A 16,648-nucleotide genomic window follows, 5' to 3' on the forward strand; every position below is an offset into this window, starting at 1 on the left:
GATGGTTAAATGATAGGTATTTTAGCCCTGTCTCTTTTATTTACAAAAAGACGAACAATGTATGTAATCATGAGCAGTAATAAACTAAAGGGAAACGAAACAATGGGACTATAACAAAGCATAATCAATCTGTTTATCATAATCGTTGTTTACAAACATTTTAATCTATTTCAAATGAGACTTTCTGATGTTATACTACGATTGAGGTTTAGTAATAGGGTCGTTAATTCTGCTGCTCACAATAATAATACTAACAATACGAATAGTAAATCTTTTGCTTTATTCTAATATATATGTTAAGGTAAACGCACTAAATATCGGTTCACTAATGGATATTATTATCGATCAAGCTACTTTTATTTGAACACATAAATATTAGTACAAGGGGGCACCAAATATATATGCCCCATTAAGATTGTATGAAAGTACTTCGATGTGATTTTCTACATCCTCAAAATATCAGATATCATGATATCATGTATCCATAATATTCTAGTTTGTTTTTTAATTATCATTCTGTGGGAAGGGTTGGAAAATGTACCTAATAATGTGGTATCGCTGGGCATAAAACACCCAGTTATTAAACATCATCTTTAACTTGGTATTGAAAGGTTTCTTAATTGATCCAATGGCAAAATTTGACAGATGTGCGGGGGGAGGACACTTCGAATAGTATATCATCATGATTGTTGAAATGTTTTCTTTTCATGCGTTTGATTGGATAGTGGCTTGGTGGTTAGAGAAGGCACTTTTTCAATTGGTAAATCGCGGATTCGAATCCAATCCTCCATCTACTTCGTTTTTTGATGCATTCAGATAGTACTACAACATCTTACACAAAATGTGTAACTCAAACCCGGCTACATAAAGCTATACTTGATAAATGAGTTTTAATCCTTACTAATGAACACTACTTGTTTCCACTTTTCTATTATTGGTTATATTTAGGTTTAGTTATTTTCCAAATAGACTGTTCCAATGTTTCTGCGTAGACGAACCATTGTTTTGACTTGCATCTGTGCATGAACATTAAAATCGTAGCATTGAAATTAGTTGTTGCTCAGAAGTATGTCATTAATCAGATGACTGAAAGCATTTCAATTTGATCATCATATCTTACACTTGAATAGATATCAATGAGTTGAAATATAAAGAATGTATATGATGTTGAAATGATGAAACACAAGACAAATTTGTAATGATCAATATTTCCAGTTGTGTATCAAACCTTAGCATACTTATGAATGTGGTGTAACTTACCATCAATCGTACTTTCTGATAGCTTGCTACATTGCTTCATTCTAGTCACCAGTGAAATTTCATTCTTTTTTATTTGGACTGAATTAAATCTGTTTTGCAAAGTAGGTAGTTAGGTACTTAATATACTACAACCGTTCTATTTGTTGTTTAAGGTCATCTATTTTGTTTAGTAATCTTTTTATTTTGTTTACAACCATATTTATTATATTTTGAACATTTGTCTTACTATTCAATCGTTCCAAAAATATTCTCCACAACAATCCTTAGGTTTATTTGAAAGGTTTTTGTGGTGATTAGTTTAATGTGTAGGTAGTACTTGTGACAGATTGATCTCATTTCGGGCACTACTGAAAGCCAAGGAGGAATGGATATCTGTTTCGTCCTAGTATGGGCTAACTCATTAATATGTACCCACAACCCAACCAGAGATTGAAACCAGGATCTTGAAGTGTGGCGGCGATCACTTGACCATTAGAACTATAGGGTTGGCATCTACTGGTACAATTTTGACTTCAATCGACTTCTAATACAGTTTAATATACTTCAAGTTCTTAAAGTTTTACTGAAAAGTTGTAACTGATGGAGTCCAGGCGTGTCGGAAGTGAAACAGTTATTACCAATGGCATTAAGTGTCGCCCTACGCCGACGTTATAATTGAACACCGACCTTGTGATCTTAGTAGTTTAGATCTTTCCTCCGAACCCGGTCCTAGGTTTGATCCCAAATGGGGTTATTGGTGAGCACTATTAAGAAGTCCCATACTAGGACAAGGCAGATGGATAGTATCACCTTTTGTCCTTAATGAGATCAATCTTTGGTAAATAGTACCTGCAAATTTTCTAGGTTTGTTTATTTTACTCACTGTTACCTGTGAACTATATCATCGAACCAGTTGTCAGCATAAAATTGTATAATAAACAAACGAAGTGATGATGCAGTGATCGTAGGATTCAGCTTACATTCCCTAAATTTCATGTTTGAACCTCACTCTACTTAAGTTATGAAACATAAAAAAATGTGATACAAAATGGATTATGTAGAATAAGTATTTATTTATTTGAACACATAAATATTGGTACAAGAGGGCACCAAATATGTATGCGCCACACAAAACAATGAGAATTCGAAGAAAAAAACAACGAACAGGTTAGTATGAGGTAGTGTAATAATAATAATAGCAATAATGGGGGAAACGGAAAGGTACAACCAGAAGAAACCTTTCAATCAAGAAAGAAACAACCATTTTTTATGAAGAAAGTAAAAGAAGGCTACAGCAGGATCGCCACTGGCTTCTATTCTGAGACATATCTGATAACGTCTCAAGCCACTGTGTAGCATCATCTCTCGGACCCCAACCAGGGAGTCGTGAAGGACCAACACAAGCCAGCCCTTTGCAGCTTCCTTTCATACCCCGACACCATTTCATACACTGACAGAATAAGTACTTTGAATTAAACGGACTACACACAGTGATTCTGTTCAACACAAAAGGAAAATTTCATCGATATAGATAATAAATACTTTAAAAGTTGACAAACAGATTTTATTAGAATGTTGATGATGATAATAACTCATTTTCTGAAGTTCATTGTTTTCTTTTATTTTCAAGGCACATTCATATGTTAGCACAAATATGATATCTAGATTACAGAAAGGTTATTTAAAACAAAGTGCACCTGGTCGAGGTGGTATGCCTAATCGTAAGTTCTCATTTATCACTTAATCGTTGATATCTTTATTTGCATTCTTTATTGAGTCTTATAGTTTACACCACGGACTGACTTCTGTTAGTGAATACCAGGAAACATTAAACGGTTGTTTCGTCCTAGTATGGAACTCATCAAGAGTACACATCCACGACCACACCAGAACCGAACCCAAGAATTTCAGGTCTTACAACGAGGGCTTGACCTTTACACCTCTGAGCTGGCATCCAGTGGTCTACGTATGTAAATTAAGCCACTTCTCAATATTTTGTAACCATTTTCCAATGTCATTGGTTGGTAATGGCATCATGCTCAACATGGTTGGACTCTACATGTTGTGGCTTCTCATTAGATTTCCAGAACCTCCCTCTTGAAATGATTGGTCTGTGAGCATATGATTACTATTAGCATATTCATTTATTTAAACACATAAACATTGGTACAAGGAGGCAACAAATATATATGCGCCACATAAATCGTTCGATCTGTGTGAGGGCTGGGATACTGCCCGGATGCCCAAACCGATATAGCTGGTTTTCTTAGGAGGTCACTCCCGGAACCGTTGACCTAAAGGTCTGATCCACAAGGTAGTGGAGCAACGTCAGGAGATTCATTTCCATGGAAGCCGATGACCAACAATAGATTTACACGCCACTTGTTTCCTCAGGATCCTAGTGCTCATGTTCACCACTGGCTTGGAATCAGGATTTTCCAACTCCCCAAGGTGAGTCCTATGTATCCATCAACACGGTTAAAGCGCCGGACATTCGATTTTCGTCCTCGAATTCGTACACAACATCCCCGTCGCAAGTAGGCAGTGGGTAGGACTTTCCTGGCAGTATTATTAGCATGGAAGGTTAAATATTGATTTCGTATGAAATTTAAAAGTAGACTGATGTTATAAAGTGCTTGGTCTGATAAAATATCCATATGAAGTACAAATTAACAATTGATTCATAATGTAAGTAGATAATAAGGACTTGTGAAAAATTTTGATCTGAAATCTTCTGAATATCTTTGATGTTGCAGTATTGTCATTCTGTTAACCAAGTACTCGACATTTTTTGAGTTACCCTGCTTCGTACTAACTTTACTAGAAGATGAAATAGGGGCTCAAAAATGATACCCAATGATTGTGAATCACTTTTGGTATATTGTACATTTTATGTGTTACAACGATAGGATTTAAATGGCATAACACTCTAGGTATGTTTTATATTTTGCCAACTCAATCCAACCACAAACATTCATTTCTTAATACTTGACTAAACCAACTACACGAGAGTAAAAGACTGATAATCCGTAGGTAGCTTAGCTTCTGAAGCCTAACTCAAGTCTATATAACACATAGGTATATATGTATATGGTTGTCATCATGAATTGATGATAATACTCATTCATGATTCCACTAGGGATGTTCACTTATGGTTTATTAAGGAATCTCATGCTAAAATAGGACAGGTGCCCAATGATCCTTAGTTACCTAGTTGGTGTCAAGCATATCAATCTAAATATTATTTTATTTGACTAAGAATAATAATGTGTGTATAAAATCAATAATGACCTGTATCATTCATTTACTAATGTGACAAATGTTCTATAATCTTCTACCTTAACACCCGACTTTTCTAATGTGTTTGTTTACGTTTATTATACAGCAAAATTTCTTTTGTTTCAATGCTTTGATGTTATGTATAAGATGACTGTTACACAATACGAAAGAATCATTCAACAGTACTACATATCATTGTATCACTTCAATCCATTAACAATCTAGGAAACTAAGGATTATTCAGAACGAACAGTCAATAAGTTGTTTTTTTTGCTGTTTCCAATTGTACATACTAGTTTTGTGCTAATCAGCATTAAAATAACTGTCGACAGTTTACAAATGATTGACGATTAATTAGTGACCAATGTTATGTATGTTAAGTTCTTCTTAGTGCAGGTTAAATCCTATCGATCAATTTGCAAATGGTTACTTAGTCTAAGTGAGTTGACATGGGATGAACTATATTGAGATGTAAAATGATAAAGGTAGTCGATAGGAAACTCTGTACCTAAGTTTTGTGCTATTTAGCACTTGTCAACAGGATGTATTAGTAATCTTGAAGTAACTGATGCTTCCTGGCGGATTCGTTCTCATGTGACGTTACCACTGAGATATTCGAGCCGCGACTGACCTCCTGTAAGACTGAACTGTATTCACAATTAATAGATCTCTAAGTTGTGATCAATGTTATGTTTGTCAAGTCTTCAGTCCTCATTCAATTCGATCGATCAAGGGGAAAGGATAAGACTAAATTCATACCTTGCTAACCAGTGTCAAGTAGCGCGAAACCTAGGTCCATAGTTTCTTTTTGACTACATCCAACCATCACCTTATATGTCAAAAGTATCATTTTATCAATAGGTTGTTATGTAAACGATTTTCAATGGTTTAAAGCACCAGTTTTAAACTATTCAAATAGTATAATTTAAGGTGGTATTACCTACAATTCTTTCGTACTTCTTTTTCTTGTGTTTCATGTCTATTTAGAATTATCTCCATTCTTTATCCCATCGAAGCTTCGTCTAGGCAGTACAAAGAAACCTATGTGAGTAAACAACCTTCTAGTATTTGAGCGGAGAAATTTCTTCGTTCAATTCGTTTCTTCATTATTTACCAAATGTCGAAATGAGAATTTTCTAGTATTTTTTTAGTAGGGGTCTATGTATATATTCTAAAGTCTAAGTTAACAAATTAACTGGATTTTAGAATTTTGTTGTTCTAATTAATATGTCTTACTAAATGTCTTCAGCACTCTCCGCAACACAGTAAAATTGTTTTCTCAAAAGCTTGGGAAAGAATAATAGTGGTCTTGAGTGCTGTTAGAGGTATGAGGGCGGTTGTCACTTCCCGGTTGCCCACACTGTGGAAGTGTTCTCCTGGAGGTACCTGAAAAGGAAATTGGATTAGAGGCGGTCTTAGAGACCTGAGAGCGTGACCGCAATGCCCAAGGGACAACTGCTTGAGGTCGGTCACACAATTTTTCTGTGAGTAATTTTTGTGTTAGCTCTGTACTTGTTGAGACCTTACTGCCGGAGACGGATATCCGCGAGATAAGGCGAGGTATGCATTTTTAGGGTCGACCTTTTCCAACCCCACCCCTCCTTGTGAGAAGGCATCATCGCTGCCATGCTTGTTGTCTGAAGGAAACACCTTACTACTGTCACACCTCTGTACATTCACAGTACGACTTCGCCTTCGGACCTTAGGTTTGTTGCTTTTAGTTTCACCGCTCTTCAACCGACCTGTCTGACATAATAGGACCTTAAGGAACGATTGTTGTAGCTAGTATAGCTCTATTGGTTCATCATGATAGCCAAGCCCTACCATCATATCAAGGTATCAGCAACGGTCGGGGAAAGAATATAAGGAAACAGTAAATTCTAATAAGTAATATACAAGAATTTACATATCGTTATAGTGAATATCAATCAATGTCAAAAGCATATAACTTCTGTATTATAATACGTCAAACAGAAAACTTTCTTTAATATCAACAAAGCCCAATCAGACTAAGAGTGAGATAAGGGAAAAAATAAACTTCCGTTTTTATTACAGAATCTATTCTCTCTGTATTTCTCTCTATTTTCTATTTATTTATCATTTCAGTTGGGATTGGAAAGAATACGATAGTTATATTGAATTGATTATTAATTATGGGAATAATAAAGTCTTTGATAAATTTTGTTATGAATTAGATAGATTACGAGTACTTTGTACATGGACTAAATGTGATCAAGATGATAAACAAATGAATTCCAATGGTGTACTTATGTTACGTACAGTTTTAAATAATGAATATCATTGTTTGAAATTGAGTAAGTTATGCCTTTTTTATTTTCGTTTTAATGTATTACAGTATTTATTTTCATTTTGAAAAGATCAATTTAATTCTTTGAAAAATCGATCTATTGTTTACAAATCACAGTTAGTCAGTCACAATGTAGGACCAGGCACATATATGCATCAGTCCAGGTTGCCATACCTTATTATTAGCGCAACAAGATCTACATCGGATTCATAGGAGTAGTAATATATAAAAGAAAGATTGTATATAAGGATATAGTACAGTTAAAAAGAATGATATTAGGCGATTTTAATCTCTTAGTTTAAGGGAAGACAAAGAGTGTATACACCTACGCCATTCTGATCGATTCTGAGCCATGTCACCAAGAGTCTCAAACCATTGGTTACGATAGTCACGCGGACCCCAACCAAGTAGTGTGCATCTACCAACATGGCTTAGACTAGAATTTAGTCACTTTGTGGACTGATACCACGTTTTGGTTTAACCACTCTTAACTTTCTTCCAACCGTCTCCAACACTAGTCAGCGTTGCACGTCGTGGTAATCGGTGTTCAGGCGTACACAATCATCGTGGTTTTAACTGAAGATTGTCCGAATATAGTGTATAAGCCATGATTTGTGTTCAACTAGAATCCTAGGAGACACTGGAGGATTATTTCGTTCTAAATTGAGATTCTTCATCAGTAACAGTATCCACAATCTCGACAGAAATCAAGCATGTGACTTTCAGATGAGTTTACTATTCAGACGTCTGCTTTGTAATTCCTCTTATGATTGTTAAATATGGTCTGTAAAAGTAGAAGAGATAGGTAGACTGTGAGTTCTTGGTCATAGGTATCTTCGTATCATCTCTCGCGTATCATAGTGTAATCAAATGAACAATTCCGAGATAAGGATGTCAAATTGATTGATGAAGTAGTTAATCTGTTTGTTAACTAAGGTGGTTGGATCATGTTTTACGTATGTCGAAGCACCTTCGGCCTCAACGCTCATTGTTTGCTGAAATAAAAATAGGTTTGAAGAAAGCTAAGTGCAGTCAAATCAAAACACATGATCTGTGCATTAATTTGTCTACTATTGATCGGAAGGGGAAATATATTCCACAAGCAGTCAGAAGCATGAGCACTAACGACAGGCACAAATCAAACGTATATATATACGGCATAAAATTGTCCTTGGGAAGCGTTACAAAATAGCATACTAAAAGATACGACGAACCAATAGCGTTTAAACTCCTTCCAAGTGGGAAATACAACATGAAGGTGAAAATGAGTGCTTTTAGCGCGAAAACAAGAAATTCAAATTTTCAACATAGAATTACAAAAATTAAGCATTTACCATGTGAGTTCTGAAGGATCTAACATCTCCAACAATCTTAAAGAATCATCTCATGTAATCATCAGGAATAGTTGACTATCATTTAATCCGAGTTTTTTTTTGTTCGAAAATTATAGATCTTGCGATTTGTTTTCTTTCCAATTATTATTATTATTATTTATTGAATATACATCTAGGACTATGTGCTCAACTTCGTCCAGATTTGTGTACACTTTGTTTGAATCAATTGGGAATTGGTAATTCGAAGTCATTGTCTTCGCTTTCACTACCACCATCATCATCATCATTATCACTATTAAAACGAATAGGAGAGGGAGGTGGCAGAGAAGGAACAATCCAGTTGAGTATCAATTTAATTAAACTCCTATCTGTTACATCATCATCATCATTATCTTCAATATCTTCTTCCTCATTTCCATCATTATCAGTACAACCAAATATTGGTAGCATAGAATTAGTTGAAAAACCGACAAATAATTCATTTAGTACAATTGGTGTTGTACTTCGTGATATTTGTATTGGACTAGATGTTGAAAATAGTTCCATTTCTAGTAAGTTTATGATATATATATATATATATAATTTTCATAAAAACATCAAACTACACTTGGTATTGTTTACTCGACTCTTCCCTTTGATGCTTAGGACTGCAATTGATCAGTCCCTTATTGGCATGTGTGTGCACACTGTGCGTATTGTCTCAATATTGCCTTAAGTAACAAGCACTATAAGCAAAGATGGATAATGGTTAGCAGTGGAATCCATTTTGACGCGCGCTTTTCGTCCTATTTGATATTCGTCAACATAAGTAAGTGGCTATCAGGACTCAATAGCTGAGTGGATAGCACGATGGCATTTGAAGCAAACGGTATTGGGTTCGAGTCCCAGAGTAGTGACACATAAACTCTGAGATCCAGGTACATCTAGTTGATGCGTCCTAATTAGGACGAACTGTGCACATCCTGGTTTCCACTGCTAGCCACTATCTGTCTTTGCTTATTACTTGAATAACATAAATTTACTATAAATAAGTATTTATTGTAAATACTTCAAATCTAGTTAGTAGTTAATGATAGACAGGAAATTATTAGATAATATGTAACACCAAATCACTTTTTCTATCAAACCTCCTTTCCCCTCCTTTTTTTTGTTACTAAGAGAAATAAATACAAAATAATCGTTTTGTCTCATTTATAATCCATGAATGATAATATCTTGTCATTATTGAAAATTCTGTCCGTTTTTCACTTGGTAGACAATGTATATCTTTGCTTCTTTTTTCCTTCTTAAAAAGAAAGCCAGTTTTAATGATCTTATCAATTTTATTTTTGCCATGGAGATTATCACTATGTCATGTCCTAATTTATTCACTCATTCGTTTTTTGTTTGGACGCATATAAATTCACTAGAAACTACCACCTTTTTTTGGGGGGGGGGCGGAGTTTTACAATCTATTTCCAATCTCTATATATATAGTTATATCGTAATGAATGGAAAAATTGTATTTCTGACGTTTTGTGGCTTAATATAGGCGACTTCTTCAGAGTTAATAAATAAATGTAATTAAATATTGACACCAGATTAAATAGTACAAAGGAAATAGTGCAAAATATTTTTTAGTACAATCTTAATAGGCCTGAATTTCTTATTCTTTGTCAAAGTAGATTTGTACAACATGTCACTGTCAGTTGCTTGATTTGTCTGATATCCATGCTGATAGTAGAAAATAATGAAAATATAATACTTCATTCAATTTGATTCCGTGTGTGAATTTGGTTAGTGTATGAACTATAATAATTGAGACAGAATACATGCATAAACTTAGTTATTTCATGATTTCTTAACTGGTTACAGTTATATTCATAATAAAATATAAAGTCAGTCAGCTACAACGTAGGACCAGGTATGTATGTGCATCGGTTCGAGCTGCCACACCTCATTAGCCTAAGATCAACAGCAAATTCATAGTAGTTACTTCAATTGTAGTAATAAATAAAAGAAAGATTATGTATAAGGATTTAATACAAGAAGAACTACGTAGCAATATATACATCCATCAAACAAAGGGCGAGGTTATTGTACAACAGTTTGCTTTGTTCTACTTTATGGCTGTAAAATATGATCAGTAAGAATACAGGATATACGTGGGTTACTGTTGTTAGATCATACGTACGTTTAAACCATTGCACATGTTTTTTGTTGTTGGGACAACTGAAAGATGCTGAGGTTGGCCATACGGTACTAGGTAAGTTAGTTAATGTATGGTTCTCAGATTTGACCAAGACCTTTTCTAATTTTGTATTCAAATATATTTGGTCGTACTCACTGGTGTTCTCGTTCACTACAGCTTCATTCTCTTTGAAATGAATGTTTAGGAAATAGGCTTTACAACTATTTCATAGATGACGTGTTCGTTTGTTTCAGCGTACTTGTCGGTGAATTGTTGTGAGTGTAGACATTTTTAATAAATGCAAGTTTTACTATGATGTATGTGTTATGACCTTGGATGTCTGACTTTTCGATCACACGACTTATCTACCAATCCGAATACGACTTATACGAATCTTCGCACTAGGCCAACCAATGACGTTCAACCGGTGTGGGCAGTTTAGTGTCCTTATTGGTCCTATGTCCTACGAGCCCTTCCACTTGAGTCCAGAACAAGATACCAGCTTCCGAATCAGAGCAGATCAGACCAGAATCAGAGCAGATCGTTTATTTCAAGCATACTTAGTTTATATATCAATCACACAGACCGCAACGTACCATAAAATAGGAAATAATATTTGTACACAAATAAGCCCAAAAAGTGGCTGTGAATGTGGGAGGCAGTAGTTAATAAACTGAACATAACTTAAGAACCGTAAATCGTACAATAATAAGTTATAGGTCAAAATAAAGCTTATAATAAGAGGAATATAAATATATGTAATGTAATTGTTGAATAATTATACAATAAGAATATTTATAGAATATTAGTCCATTAATAGTCCTCGGGAGTTACCTGTAATTTAATCTCCACTCGGACATAACAGTATGCTACTTATGTCTGTCGACATAAGTAGTATGTAGCACCAGTCGGAAGTTAAAAACCTGGCATCAGAAGGCTATAAACGTCGACTTGAAGAAAATAGAAATGAAGTATGAATTGAAAGAATCATACAGAATATGAAAGACAAATGATGGAAATTTGCAAATGAAGTATTTAATATATGGTTTTCATATTTTACCAAGATACTCTGTAATTTTGTATTAAAATATACATTGGTTATCCTCACCTGTCAGTCAGTCAGTCAGTCAGCTACAACGTAGGATCAGGCACATATGTGCATCAGTCCAAGTTGCCATACTTCATTAACACAACAAGATGAACACCGGATTCATGGAAGTAGTTAATTCAGAGGTGGTAATCAATAAAAGAAAGATTGCAATAAGGATATAGTACAGGAAGAAAAAAACAGTTCGTAGAAAGAAAGATATGAAGCGATTTTAATCTCTTAGTTTAAGGGAAGACAGAGAGTGTATACACCGACGCCATTGTGATCCTCACCTGTATTCTCATTCAGTACACTAATACTATTCAAAACCAAGAAGCATTAAATTACTATTCTATTCCAGTCTAAAAATTCTTAACAATATAGATGACCAAAACTTGTTCGTAGGATCGAATTAGTCATTCTTTATTTCAAATAATTAAATCCTCCTTGAAAGAAAAACAAATAAACAATGAAGCAAATATTATTACATGTAAATAAACAAAATTTGAATTAAATTTCTTTGATATTGTTTTACTTGGATCTTCCCATTGATGTTTAGGAGTGCAATTGTTCAGTCTCTTATTAGCATATTGTACATAGTGTGCGTATTGTCTCGACATTGTCTTAATTCACAAGCATTATAAGCAAAGATGGATAGTGGTTAGTAGTGGAATCTAGTTTAAGGCACATTTTTTTCTATTTTGAACTCGTTAGCTGAACGTACGTACACCCCAGAGTTGATGTTCACTCTTGAACTTGATCATAGTATCGTTCGCAATAAACACCATCACGTTATTCACTTAATTACTGAGTCCTGATAGCTACTTGCTTGTGCAATCGGAAGATTCAAGTAAACAATATTAAGTGAATTTAAATTTCACCCCATTGTACAAGCAAGTAACTATCAGGACTCAGTATCTAAGTCAGGCAAATGTTACTGGGTTCGAGTCTCGAATTGAACATCAACTCTGAGATGTAGTCACATCCATCCGACAAGTCCTAAATAAGAAGAAGTGGCGCCTATCAAACTGTATTCCATTACTAACTATTATTCATCTGTAAACTCTAACTTCAATGATATCTAATCATTGTAAACATATTCACATCTCAATAGTTGAGATCATGAGTCAATTAAAGCTAGACCACCATGGAAAACCTGGAAGCACTGATAGGTCCTGGGTCCGAATTCCGCGAGGCGAGGTCATGAATCCACACTGCCAATAGGGAGTCCCACAATAGGACGAAACGGCCTTCCAGGTTTTCCATAGTGATCTAGTTTCAATTGACTCATCATCTCAACTACTGAAATTACTACAATCTCCACACAAAATCCCTTTTAATACATATTCACATCGTTTATTTCTCTTTTTCATTTTTCCATTGATAAATCCTTTCTCTATTTCTTTTTTTCTTCTTCTTCTCCTCATATTCATAGATGAGTTGTTTTTTATTTGTTCTATCATTGAATCTTATTGGTTACATAATCATCATCATCATCATAATTATCGATTCATACGTATAAATTGGCCAGAATCACAAGTAAATATGAATATACCAATTGGATATCATGTAAATGTTCGTTTAAAAGATTCCGAAGGTGAGTATCCCCATTAATGATGAATGAATGAATGAATTAGACATTAATATTTGTAATTAGAATAATAATATCATCATGATTATAGACTTAAATTCAGTTCAAGTTTCAATATTCTATTGGTAGTTTATTCATAATGAAAATAAGGTATGGAAATGAACCAATCAAATTTGAGAAAGCTATTTTTTTGAGTTTTTGCGCAAAATTTAAAGTTGATTAACTTATCTTTGATCAATGTAAATACAGTTTTGTTTTATGTTTAAAATATTCAAATTTGTTTAAATAAATAAAGTTATTTATTTGTTTGTTTTTATGTTATAGAATAAAAATGTCAGTATTAAGCGTTATCAAATAGTTCACACTTTTTATTACTACACCCGAACTAATGATAGAGAGTGAAGTAGTTAAACGTGTCGACCGCTTCGCTTATCTTGGGAGTCTCACCAGCCCTTGTGGTCTGTTGTGTGACAAAATCTTAGCACGGATACAGAAGGCTCGACTAGCTTTTGCCAACTTACGTCACTTATGGCGTAGGCGAGATGTCCGTCTATCAACCAAAGGACTAGTTTACTGCGCAGCAGTTCGTTTCGTCCTACTTTATGGCAGTGAAACATAGCCGGTAAGAGTAGAGGATATTCATAGTTTACTAGTATTTGATCATAGGTGTCTTCGAAGCATTACTCGTATATCCTGGTACCACCGGCTAAGTAATGCAGTTGTTAGGAAACGGGTACTAAGTAAGGATGACAAATCAATTGATGAAATAGTGAAACGTAATCAGTTGAGATGGCTGGGACACGTGTTACGTATGGTTGGGGACCGCAAGATGATAGCAACCGATGGTTAGAGACCTTGAATGACATGGCTGAAATTCGTTTGCAATGGCACAGGTGCATACACTCTTTGTGTTCTCCTAAATTTTAATCTCAGGAGGACTATAGAGGACGTGAGAACCAAGAGAGCAGCTGATATAGCATCAGATCATCACTTACTGGTCGCTAAGATGAAATTGAAACTCAAGAAGCACTGGACAACGGGGCGGACAGTATCACAAAAGTTCAATACGGCCTTTCTCCAGGATACTAGCAAACTCAACAAATTCAAGATAGACCTCAGCAACAAGTTCCAGGCCTTTCATGATCTACTCAATGGAGAAGGAACTACTGTGGAGAGCAACTGGAAGGGGATCAAAGAGGCAATCACTTCAACATGTCATGAGGTCCTGGGTCACAAGAAGCACCACCACAAGGAATGGATCACTGTTGATACACTGGATAAGATTCAAGAAAGGAGGAACAAGAAGGCAGCAATCAATACCAGCCGAACAAGAGCAGAAAAAGCCAAGGCACAAGCTGAATACACGGAAATAAACAAACAAGTGAAGAGGAGCATCAGAACCGACAGACGTAAATATGTGGAAGATTTAGCAACGACGGCGGAAAAGGCTGCAAGAGAAGGAAACATGAGACAATTGTATGACACGACAAAGAAACTCTCTGGAAATCGCCGCAAACCAGAACGACCAGTGAAAAGCAAGGAAGGCGAGGTAATCACCAACATTGAAGAGCAACAAAACAGGTGGGTAGAACACTTCAAAGAACTGTTGAATCGACCAGCTCCACTGAACCCACCCAACATCGAAGCAGCACGCACGGACCTCCCAATCAATGTTGGCCCACCAACAATTGAAGAAATCAGCATGGCCATCAGACAAATCAAGAGTGGCAAAGCAGTAGGACCAGACAACATCCCAGCAGAGGCACTAAAAGCAGACGTAGCGGCAACTGCAAGGATACTCCACATTCTCTTCAGCAAAATTTGGGATGAGGACCAAGTACCAACAGACTGGAAAGAAGGACTTCTGGTCAAAATACCGAAGAAAGGCGATCTCAGCAAGTGTGATAACTACAGGGGCATCACTCTTCTCTCAATACCGGGAAAAGTCTTCAACAGGGTATTGTTAAACAGGATGAAGGACTGCGTAGACGCCCAACTTCGTGACCAACAGGCAGGATTCCGTAAGGATAGATCGTGTACAGACCAAATCGCAACTCTACGGATCATTGTGGAACAATCAATTGAATGGAATTCATCACTCTACATCAACTTCATTGACTACGAAAAGGCATTTGATAGCGTGGACAGAACAACACTATGGAAACTTCTTCGACACTACGGCGTGCCTCAGAAGATAGTCAATATCATACAGAACTCATATGATGGATTACACTGCAAAATCGTGCATGGAGGACAGTTGACAAAGTCGTTCGAAGTGAAGACCGGTGTTAGGCAAGGTTGCTTACTCTCACCCTTTCTCTTTCTCCTGGTGATCGACTGGATCATGAAGACGTCAACGTCTGAAGGGAAGCGCGGGATACAGTGGACACCTAGGATGCAGTTGGACGATCTGGACTTCGCAGATGATCTGGCTCTTCTATCCCAAACGCAACAACAGATGCAGGAGAAGACAAACAGTGTAGCAGCAGCTTCAGCAGCAGTAGGTCTCAATATACACAAAGGGAAAAGCAGGATTCTCCGATACAACACAGAATGCACCAATCCAATCACAATTGACGGAGAAGATTTGGAAGATGTAAAAACCTTTACGTATTTGGGCAGCATCATTGATGAACAGGGTGGATCTGATGCAGATGTGAAGGCGCGGATCGGCAAAGCAAGAGCAGCATATTTACAACTGAGGAACATCTGGAACTCAAAGCAACTGTCAACCAACACCAAGGTCAGGATTTTCAATACAAAAGCCATCATCCAGAAAATACAAGTGTTTATCAACAATTGTCTTCGCAAAATACTTCGGATCCGTTGGCCGGACACTATTAGCAACAACGTACTGTGGGAGAGAACAAACCAGATCCCAGCGGAGGAAGAAATCAGGAAGAAGCGCTGGAAGTGGATAGGACACACATTGAGGAAAGCACCCAACTGCGTCACAAGACAAGCCCTCACATGGAATCCTGAAGGTCAAAGGAAAAGAGGAAGACCAAAGAACACATTACGCCGAGAAATGGAGATAGACATGAGAAAAATGAACAAGAATTGGATGGAACTAGAAAAGAAGGCCCAGGACAGAGTGGGTTGGAGAATGCTGGTCAGCGGCCTATGCTCGATTGGGAGTAACAGGCGTAAGTAAGTAAGTAAGTAAGTAAGTAAGTAAGTAAGTAAGTAAGTAAGTAAGTAAGTAAGAGAGTAGCAAGGCAAGTGAAGGAAGCAAGCAAGAAGCAAGCAAGCAAGTGCAAGCAAGAAGCAAGTAAGCAAGGCAAGAGCAAGAAGGAAGCAAGCAAGCAAGGAAGGCAAGCAAGCAAGGCAAGTAAGCAAGTGAGGAAGCAAGCAAGGCAAGCAGAGGCAAGCAAGAAGCAAGCGGGAAGGGAAGCAAGGCAAGGAGAGTGAGCAAGGCAAGAAGCAAGTAGCAAGGAGTAAGAAGCAAGTAAGCAAGTAAGAGTAAGTAAGTAAGTAAGTAAGTAAGTAAGTAAATTTATTTCACTGGATTATACTCTCCAAACCCTAATCTTCCCGATTACTGCTTATACTCTTACTACCAGTACCACTACGGGATTTGAAACAACATTTGTATCTCTGTGTTTACATACAAAGTTCTACGTTGTTGACTGCTTGATAA

General features: G+C 36.3%; 1 protein-coding gene across 1 annotated transcript in view; it reads left to right on the forward strand.

The window, feature by feature from the left end:
- Positions 1-16,648, forward strand: part of MS3_00008316 (uncharacterized protein) — a gene marked incomplete at its 5' end in the record, with an annotated part of 43,249 nt that overhangs the window by 17,747 nt on the left and 8,854 nt on the right. Inside the window, 5 exons of the mRNA XM_035732800.2 lie at positions 2,870-2,960; positions 5,506-5,563; positions 6,625-6,833; positions 8,337-8,711; positions 12,853-13,014. Coding sequence (XP_035585799.1) covers positions 2,870-2,960; positions 5,506-5,563; positions 6,625-6,833; positions 8,337-8,711; positions 12,853-13,014 — 895 coding nt within the window. The remainder of the gene's footprint in view (positions 1-2,869; positions 2,961-5,505; positions 5,564-6,624; positions 6,834-8,336; positions 8,712-12,852; positions 13,015-16,648) is intronic.

This window comes from Schistosoma haematobium, chromosome 6 (assembly GCF_000699445.3).
Source record: "Schistosoma haematobium chromosome 6, whole genome shotgun sequence".
In the NCBI taxonomy this organism is placed as follows: domain Eukaryota; kingdom Metazoa; phylum Platyhelminthes; class Trematoda; order Strigeidida; family Schistosomatidae; genus Schistosoma; species Schistosoma haematobium.